Source organism: Centruroides sculpturatus, unplaced genomic scaffold (assembly GCF_000671375.1).
Source record: "Centruroides sculpturatus isolate CEXI.00-Female unplaced genomic scaffold, Cexi_2.0 scaffold189, whole genome shotgun sequence".
In the NCBI taxonomy this organism is placed as follows: Eukaryota; Metazoa; Arthropoda; class Arachnida; order Scorpiones; family Buthidae; genus Centruroides; species Centruroides sculpturatus.
The window spans coordinates 13,614-24,038 of NW_019384395.1; the positions used below are offsets into that span (position 1 = coordinate 13,614).

At 27.2% G+C, this 10,425-nt stretch overlaps 1 protein-coding gene across 1 annotated transcript in view; it reads left to right on the top strand.

Annotated features, from left to right (window-relative positions):
- The first annotated feature begins 566 nt into the window (after positions 1–566).
- Positions 567–10,425, top strand: part of LOC111618349 — a 22,952-nt gene continuing 13,093 nt past the window's right edge. The window contains exon 1 of the mRNA XM_023359845.1: positions 567–793. Coding sequence (XP_023215613.1) covers positions 721–793 — 73 coding nt within the window. The 5' untranslated portion in view covers positions 567–720. The remainder of the gene's footprint in view (positions 794–10,425) is intronic.

Genomic DNA, 10,425 nt, shown 5'->3' on the forward strand with positions numbered 1-10,425 from the left:
AAGTTAATAAATAAAAAATCATTTTTCCTTATAAAACTATAAGAAATTCTTGCAGAGAAGTGATTTTTCGTATTTAAATTTGTCGTAAACAAATCAATTTTCTAAAAATAATACAAAAAAAAACACTAAACCAAAGTGTTTAAAACTCCATCGAGTTAATCGTTCTATTAATAAATGATTTTCCTTAATGTAACCGCCATTCTTCTAAGTTCTGGATCTTTTATACGATCATTAAAGAAGACAGCTAAAATTAGTAAGTCAAACAAGCTAAGATATCAGTCCCCAACACCGTATTTTTTTTTAAAAAAAACAGAGAGAATTAGTACAGAAAAAAAAGAAGTTCTTCCTCGTGCCATCGCCGAATCTATAAATTTAGCAGGTAGAAAGAGAGAGGGAAAAAATCGTCTCCTCATAAAAGCCTGCAAACTGGACACCTTAAACATATTCGAATTTCACGCCCCAATAATTGCCTTTGACGTAATAGGATGACGAAGTCGGCACGTGACAAACTCGAACGCCAGGTGGCGTTGGAGTGGCCTTAATCCGACAAGGCATACGAACTTTTTGGCATTTATCGGCTGCAATAAGCAGCTTCATGCTTCCGTCTTTTTTCGGCTGGTTAAAAGAAGCTTCTCTTTCTGGCTTCGGCAGGCTTGTGATATTATTTTACAATCAATGTATCACTAACAACAGTTTCATATACTAACATTCAGAGAAACTATGTCATCCTGTGTCGCTTGGAAGAATTGTAGGTCGTTTGCATCTTGTCGTCTGCTGTTTGTAGTGTTGCTTGGTAAGTTCATCCCATTTTTTTTTTTTTTTAAACTTAATTCTAGTATTCTCGAGGTTTAATTCATTTAATGCAGCTCTTGTAAAGTCCACGTTGAGAATTCCCTACTGGAAACGTAAGGAATTCTCAATGTGGACTTTGCAAGATCCACTGGTGCGCTGCAAAAAGATATAATTCGAATAATTTGCAAGTATACTTGCTGACTCTTCGAAGTTCTTGATTATTCATGGTTATTAATTTGAAAATTTTTATTAGGACGATATTGAAAGGGTTCTTGCCCTTAATGTTCCAATAACTTGCATCATTTATTGGTACAAAAAAGCGGGCGAATGTTATTTTTGTTAAAAATAATAACATTCCCCAAGGCAAAAATTTAATGTCAGGAAGTACTAGAGTCGAGAACAACGGTTTTTCGTGTTCGAATTTGGATTTATGTCTGAAAATATCCGAGTTTATTGATATGGAAAGAAAGAATTTGGCTACATTTCGAATTATTTAATGCTTTCGAATATTGTGAAACTCGGCCAACTGTTAGGAACCGAAATTTATGCTACTGGATCAATCGCATGGGCGTACCCGGGTGCCACATGGCTGCAGGGAACGTCCGAGACGGTATGGAACAATGAAAGTTGAGAGTGACCCGATTCTCATAATCTCATAAAGGTGGACATTGGCTGAGGAAACGGTTTCTAGGGATCCATTCCGGTTATTTCATCCTCCACTTACCGAAGTGAATGTGTTTTTGATATAATTCCAGTCGAGCTCTAAAAAATTCACGCGTTGATTCTCAGATTAATTCTTTTTCATTCGTTTCCCAATTCTTAAAATTATTCTATAATGTTTATAGAGCAATTGTAACGCCAATTTTTTTTTTCTTCTTTTCTATTTTAAGAATTTTGTAAATGGATTCTGTTTCGCTTTATCTCGTATCATTAACTGAAATAATCAATTGGTAATGGAGTATTGTAACTGTTATTGATTGCAATATTTAATTAAATGAAAAATAGGAGGAGGAATTAGTGATGGAGAGAATTGTAAATTTTCTAATTTCTCACGGATTATTTTCGAAAGTTGTAAAGCATTTTCCTTCCATGTAACGTTCTAATTTCTATTCACGGAAAATGAAAAACAGTTTTTAACGAAGGCCGATCTAATTTTGACTATTCTATACATAAATAAAACTTGCGATTCGAACTTGTTCGTCCAGTTCGATTGACCTCGTTGTTCGTAACAATCGATTCAGAATTAGTTTTGCACAATTGTCCAGTTCCGAACAGGAAGTTTTCTTCGTATAAATATAAATATAAACACACTTTTTTTTAAAAAATATTTGCAACATTTCAAAGCTGTTTAATCAGTTCCCTTCATTGGTTGGATGCCACTGATTACTCAAATTACACTCGCTAAATCTAGAAGGAATGAAAATTATTATTATCTATACATAATATAGATTAATTTAATTATATTTGCATTTGTTTCATTGTATACGGGGTATACATCTCAATGGTAAAAGCGGAAATAGCGCGAAATTAGTTCAAGGTCGTTAAGTCTAAAAGGTCTTTCCAACCAGATGTCCGACTGTTAAGAACCTGTTCGATGCCACAGATGATTGAAATGAAAGTTTCCATTTTCATTAGTAGAATATATATATATAACACGGATTCGCCATCTATAAAAAGGCATTATTACTTGTTACCTTATATAAATTATCGACTCTGTCACGTAACAATTCCTTATTTTCTTACCTTAATCATAGTTTTACTCGGATCATTTAAGTTATTTTCGAACTGTAAATCCGTAAAATTATATAGGAAAATGTAAAAAAAAAAAAAATGGAAAATAACGGGTGAAAGTGATATATCAACTCATTATAACTGCAATTATCGAATATTATAATTGTTATATCCTCTTCTAACTAAAGGAAAATGATGCTGAATGTAATTTTATATGCTGTATCTATATATATATAAGAGACCTATATAAAGTTATCCGTGCATATCTGTTTTATAAAAAAAAAAAAAAAAAAAAAAAACATATATGTATAATAAGATAAAAATATCAGATTTATCATTTAAAAAAGTCTTTACAAAGATTTTAAAATTACCGAAGCGTGCAAAATTAATACACAAGGAGATGCGAATAATAATTAAATGTAAGCAATAAAAGGATAAGGAAATGATAATAATAAAGATAAGTTTATTTATTCTTCATCACTTAAGGTAAAAGCAAATAGTGAGATTTTTACAGAAAAAAAAAATTTTTTTTNATTTCTGTTCTAATTATTCTCAATAAAAATTATAATAATAATAATTAAATTTAAAGAAAAAAAGTTTAAAGTTAAAGCTTATTAACCTTTGAAATAATTTAATAAAGTATGAGGACTCTAGAGTCATTAAAAATGGAAAAAATAAGTGAAAAAATTGGCTATTTTGTATATTAGTTTATTACATAATAAATAAAATATAAGGAGATGAATTGCTTACAATGATTTATGCAATGAAATTATTAAACTTCCTGTCAATATTTGAGGATGAAATTATATTACAGTACATTTTTTTGAAATTTAAATTTAATCAGGAATATAATCAGTAGTAGTAATTTCGTGACTTGTTTAAATATGACCATATGGCTAACAGGGACAGCAACTTATACTTTATTATAATGCATGTCATGCCTTGGGGTTACTAAGTTGTCTGATCCCAAAACTCTGTGTTCAACCTACAGTTAATGATTTTGTTTTCTTTAATGGGGAATTAAAATAAAACCTATTCTAGTCCGAAAGTAGAAATTAGTTTAATTTAAAAACAAAAAAAAAGGTACAAATACCAGTCGGAAACATCTGTTCGTATTTATCAATTACTTGGATTTTATTTGATTTTCTTTTATTATTTTTAATAAAGTTACTCTTACTTTATTTTTAAGGAATAAATTAAAAGAGGTCAAACAATCCTGTCTGTCTATAAATGCGTAATACTTTTAAATAGAAAAAGCAGACACTTGATTCATAAATTTAAACCTTTTTTTTATTAAAATATTTTAAGGAATTTAAATACTTTTTTTCGATTTTTTATAGATGCAAATTTATCGTTTATATCAGATTTTTAAGTTAATTTTTTATATATGTATTTAAAGCCTTTAAAAATAATTTTTTTATGAAATTCTCACGTAATATATTTTTATAAACGTTTATAAAGCTCTAGACTTATCAGAATTGCAAAGAAATGTGTTGTACATTGTAATTTTTCAATTAAACATATATAAAAACTTTACTCCTATCTGAAGACTGTAAAAGTATACGAATAAATTTAGATTTTTTCATTTTTATATCGGAATTTTACATTAAAAAACAACAAATTTTACAGGCCCTTTATGTTGTAAGACTCTTCTATCATTACTTTATCCAGACATGTTAAAGTTTTATAATAATTTTACACCTCCAGACAGTTCAAAAGATGCTTGTTTCCAGAGATTTTTATCTCTTTATGATATAAAAAAAGAAATAAAATCTATTTTTATACATTATAAAGACCGTATATAGTGTCATACACATCTACATATTTACTCGTGATATAAAAATATTTAATTTATAATTTTTTATTTGTTTTAACTATTAAAAGGATATTAATAACTCATACCTGTTCTGTTATAAAGTAAAATTTAGTTATCGCCTAAAAGACTGATTCCAAAATTTTCTCATGAGCATAATTCAAAAATAATATACAAAATATATAAACTGGAAAGTCTAGAACAGGAGTTCCCAATGTTTTTCATGTATTAACCTCTTCATTATTATATATAGGCCTATACATCCGTTATGTATTGGGTTTTATATTGTAATTGGGGGAGGAAATTCTTTATCTGTAAGACAATTCCTAGTGTTTTAAATAAATAAATAAGGATGACTCGTTGAAACAATTTTTAAACACAAAGGTTTAGAACATCATTTAAAAATATATTTTCATAAATTGGATTGAATGTATTAATTATTTATAATTAAAAAGATAATTAAATTGTCTATTTATATGTCTATTACTAAAAATAGAAATGAGGGAAACGATTAGTACCCTTCTACTATAATTAATGTCCTTTTTTTAGGCTTGTAAACGATGCAGGAAAATCCCCTTTCTTCGACTTTCGTCCGAATAAATTACTGTTTTTATTACGAATCAAAGGTTAAACTAGTGGCCCCACTGTAAGAAATGAGACTTTATTGTTTCGATAATCTTTAATTTAAATAGGAAAATCCATTGTCGAGGACTTTTGTATATAAACTCTCACACTGTGTTCACGTGGAAGTTGTCATGATTTGGGTGGAACAAAATGCTGAATAAGGGCAGAAAAGTGTCCTTGAATTTACACGAAACTAGGGCATTATTAGTATGCTTAATTTTTCCTCTATTTTATGTTGTTTAAAGGAACATGTTACATTGTCCAATTGAGATAATACAAGAGTAAAGTAGAAATTAAAGCAAATGTTTTAAAAATATATAAAGAAATAAGCAAAAGAAAAAAAATCTGGAAAATTTTATATAATTATTTAGTTTATAATAAGGAAATTAATAAAATATTTCCATTGTTCTTAAATGAAACCTTGAAAATTTGATATATGTATATACATATTAATGTTATCGCTATGATATGTTTTATAATCATAATATAGATTTTTTTTTATTATTTGTTATGAATACATTTGGAATTTTATGAGGCTTGTTTGATTTCCTATAACACCTTTAACTATTATAGCAGTTTGCGAAGATCTTATTATCTAGATCTAGTTGAGAACGATCCATTGTGTCTTTCGAACAATATGGGTTAGGAATTGTTCAAAATGGCCCAAATTTTTCAAACACACCCATATAAATACAGAATTTGCAGGTTCGAGTTTTCGCCCTGTCTCGTTCAAAATCTAGATAAATAGGTTATTTGCCCTTTTATCAATCATTTATTACTTAAGAAAATGAATGAGATAATCATTTTCTTCTGTAAATTCTATCTATTTTAGTTTCCTTCTTTAATCTTCATTTGTTTAGTAAGCAATGGGATGAAGGTCCTTCGAGTCACGTTGTTTTCTTAATGGACAAAACTGTAATACTCCACCCCGCTTTAGTTTTCCAAATGATCTACATCCGGGATAAGGGTCAATTTGACAAAGTTGCAAATCTACTACAATTCGTTTCGAAGAAAATATACTAATTTGGAAAGAAGCCAATCCAGATTTGTATTGTTTTATAAATATAGTGGATAATTTATGAGAAAATATTTTCACTGATATAACAATAGTTTAATTATAATTTTTTTATTTTTTATGCATATGTATATATAAATAATCAAAAATTTACCGTCAAAACAATATGTCACTTATGCTTATGCTTGTTATCTCGATGTAGTTAAATTATTAACGTCTTTGCTATAGAAAATTAAATTATAAAAGTCTATGTTTTAATAATGCCTAATGAAAAAAAAACAATGGGAATGATATATTTAGGAAAGTTATCAAGTGAAAAAATGACAAGTAAATATATAATATAAAGATAAGCAGATACATTCTCGTTCTTTATCTAATTCATTTGCTTACTGAAAATAGTCATAAAGAAAATGGTTTTGTTTAAATCTTTTAAATGCTATTTTTATACAAAACAAATAATATAAAGCTATTGTTTATTAATTGTTTATTTATAGTTTTATAACCCGAATAAACTGTTGAGAATCTAATAAAACGCAAAAAAAAAACTCCAACAATTCTTAAATTTTCGCGATGAAAAATTAAAAAAATGTTATATTTATCAAATGTTAATTAAAATGGTATATTTATATAACAAACTTTTTAAATATTATATAAATTTTCGATATATTACATTATATATTAAGCATAAAAGCATTTAATTTAACAATACATGAAAAGTGTCATTCAGGAAATGTAAAAATCAAAATTAATTATTAAAAATGTTACTAAAACACTAAATTAATGATGATTTTTTTTAACTAGATCCAGTAGAGAAGATAATAAGATCATTCAAACAGGTGTGGAATCCCACATTTGAGGCTGAATCCCGTCTCACCTCTGTCAGACCTAATTTTAACATCAGAAAATACCACAATAATTAGACAATTAATTAATCATTTGAATATAAAAATTTATTAAATAATGGTTATTATTATTATTATTATTAATTTACATAATCGACATTTTTCAAATAATTAAGTTAGGCTAACTATAAGGCATTTTCGTAAATGGTAAAGAGAAAACTATGATCTACATTTAATAGTGATTAAATTATGGTAATTAGATTACTGAAAAATTTAATTTTAATTCGATGATAAGTTTTTGTAGCTCTATCTCTACCATTTCAAACAATAGCCTATTATAAAACTCGTGTTTTTTGCAGTTTACTTATATAATAACTGTTATTAGTCATTTATAATTCATGTAATTCTGATCACAAATGACTAATGAATGTGCCTTGATGAATATTCATTATACTTAATGGTAATTTAATAAGATAAGTTCATTTTATTGATGAAAGCGTTCTTTGAACCAAGTTAATGCTAGTCTAATTTACTGCCTCCATCCTGTCACAGATGCATTGTTTAAAATTATAATGTAGACCTAATGAAAGAGTAATAAATAGCATCTAAATGTCATTTTAATTCGAATTTTTACTCACTTAATTTGTATTTTTATTTTTTATAAATTAATTAATTTTAGTATATTTTATAATATAAATAAATCAGGCCATTAATGAAAATGACTTCCGTAGCTATTTTATGTAAAATTATTAATAAAAATTCATTATTTATGAACAATATCTCTATGTGAAGCTTCTATTGATAACAAAGATTGGACTTAATAATAATCATTAATCAAAATTAGCTTTAGTTAAGTTATATATAGCTTTAAATATACTTGTATAAGTAGTCTTCTAAGACAGCCGGAAGACCGAAAGTCGTTTATCACTCTGGAGGACCCGGGTTCGAGTTCGAATCTCTCAGAAATTTTCACTTATGGGTTGACCCGGATATTTTGGGCTCCTCCCTTACCATCCAAGAGTAATTTAGCCGTTATAGGCTTGACCGAATTAATCTTAGTGTCTGCAGAATAGATAGATTAATGTTTAAAAATCTGATAGTGAACTAAAGAAATTCTCTACGAATCATTTCATCGAAACATGAAAAGGGCATAGGGAGTTATGAAGAATATAATGCCCTATTCTGCGTAGCGTTATGCCACACAAAAGAATAGTTTTCCTACTATTCCACTAGAATACATCGAACTGAAGAAGCTCACAAATCATTTCTTCAGTTCATTGACTTCAAAAATTAATTTAAGTGAACTGTGAAATCATTACTGTAACCTGGATCATTAATCAAAACCTGTAGATCAATCGTAAATGTGTTATTGCGTGCCTTAGCTATCACCAATTATTCCAAGATGTGCGTGAAACATAAGCATCATTTATCTTTTATGTGGGTCTATAAATATTATAAATACAATTTAATCAATATTCATGATCCTATCATTACTTACAACAAAGTAGATTATATTGAATTTAAGTCATTTAAAAATAATAATTTACTTATATTAGAGTGCAAGTGAACCTTCGAGGAAAAAAGAATTAATAGAAACTGGTTATAAAAGTATATCTCATAATAATTTTATATATTTATAGTAACTCGATATAACTATACATTACATATAACTCAATAGATTTGAAATAGTTACACTAAAATTTAATCATAATTGTTTATTGTATTCACATCTTTGTTATGTGTATTCTTTCCTAAAGTTATTAAATATTCAAAAATATAAGCATAATTTCTTTTTCTAAATAAATAAATGCCAAAAGGGCATCTTATATTTTCTTCTGTGCGTGATCTTTTAGCATGGATTTATGCCATTGTTGTTATTACAGTTGACATAGAATCTCTTCCTACACAGATAAAATCTAGAAAAGTCATTTACAGGGAGGACTAAATAGCTACTACTATGAAAAAATAAAGGTGTAATATGGATTTAGAGAATATGTGATGATAGTATTTAAAGAGGAAATTTATGTGATAACTGCCTTTAAGGTTTTTTTTATTATTAAAATGATTATCTTTCAACAAAATTGCAAGCTCTACTGTAAACTTCACTGTATTAGGTTAATAATATTCATAAATAAAGAAGTATATTACATAAAACTTTATAATTTATAAAATTACAAGTTTTGTTTTTTAAATTTATAAACTAAACTTGTAAATTTAAAAATATTTGTAATAAATATTCACAATATTCTGTAACTGTGTGATGTGTTCTTGCAACAAACTTGTACGAATTACGAATGCCGGGTAAGTCCAGCTTATTTTTTCAAATATTTTAATAATTTTCATTATTTTCTCTGTGTATTTCACATATATTTATAAAAAGAACATTAGTTATTAACATATTGTAATATTGAAATAACATGTTTATTACAAAAGAAAGCATTTCATTCATTTTTGCTGATTAAAAGTAATTCTTTTGTAAAACAAAATCACGATCAAAAGCCATAAAGTATATCTTCTTCTTACATTTTAAACTTAGTTATTTCAATACTACCACAAAGATAAACAATACAAAAACCTAGTTTTGAAATGGAAAGGTATTATGACCCATATTGTTCGTGGTTTTAGAAATGAAATGCGCTGAACCATGTTATTTAAATGTAACAATAGTCGGCATCTTAGTTATTCAAAAGTAATCATTTTTCATGTCATTGATCTCGAACCATTCAAAAATCACTTCCTAAAAAAAATATTGTAATAATTTTTAAGATATTTTGAAAATTTGTTAAAAATTTTTCTTCTCATAAAAATGAAATTAAGTCTTGTGGAATTTTTTAATTCGTGCATTGAACGTTGTTTATCACGTTATTTATTTCCGAGACCACCTACAGTACAAAACAGTGACAGGTGATGTTTTAAGTACGTGTAAGTGAAGTGATAAAATTCGTGTCTTTTACGGTGTGGGAAACTCATACAATAGCCAAACGTGACTAGTAAAACTGTTGTACATATATTTCAAACAAGATAATCTTGGCCTATATGAGAATAATTCTTAAAATATTGTCTACAGAAACGTTTCCACAGTAAAAGTTATATAAGAGACACCCATGGGAGATCGTTCAATTCATTAGATTCGTTCGTGATTTTCCTTCCTATCTTTTCTTTATTGTATTATTACTATTGCCGGTCCACGAACTTTTAATTTAAGATATAATAACTACAATTGTCTAAATTCTCAATGAGACAGTTTCTTAGTACTATACTATTACAGACACTTCTAGCTTTTAAATGAATGCATACATTTATGAGTTAAAATTATACTTATACTTTGTCTATTTACCTTTAAAACAGACTGAGAATAATTCTCGTACCTTAATCTTATTTGGCTTTAATATTATGAAGCTTACTTTCTAATTAATACAGCTATTCACCTTGCTTTTTATTAATAAATATAATAGATTAAAGTATAACGTAAATTGAAACCCTGAATATATATATATATTTTTTTTTTAACTTGAATTTATTCTATAAAATAAGGTTTATATTTCGAGTTTAAGTTGAAATTAACAGCAAACACGCCCATATTTACGTCTTGTAACGTTTCTAAATTG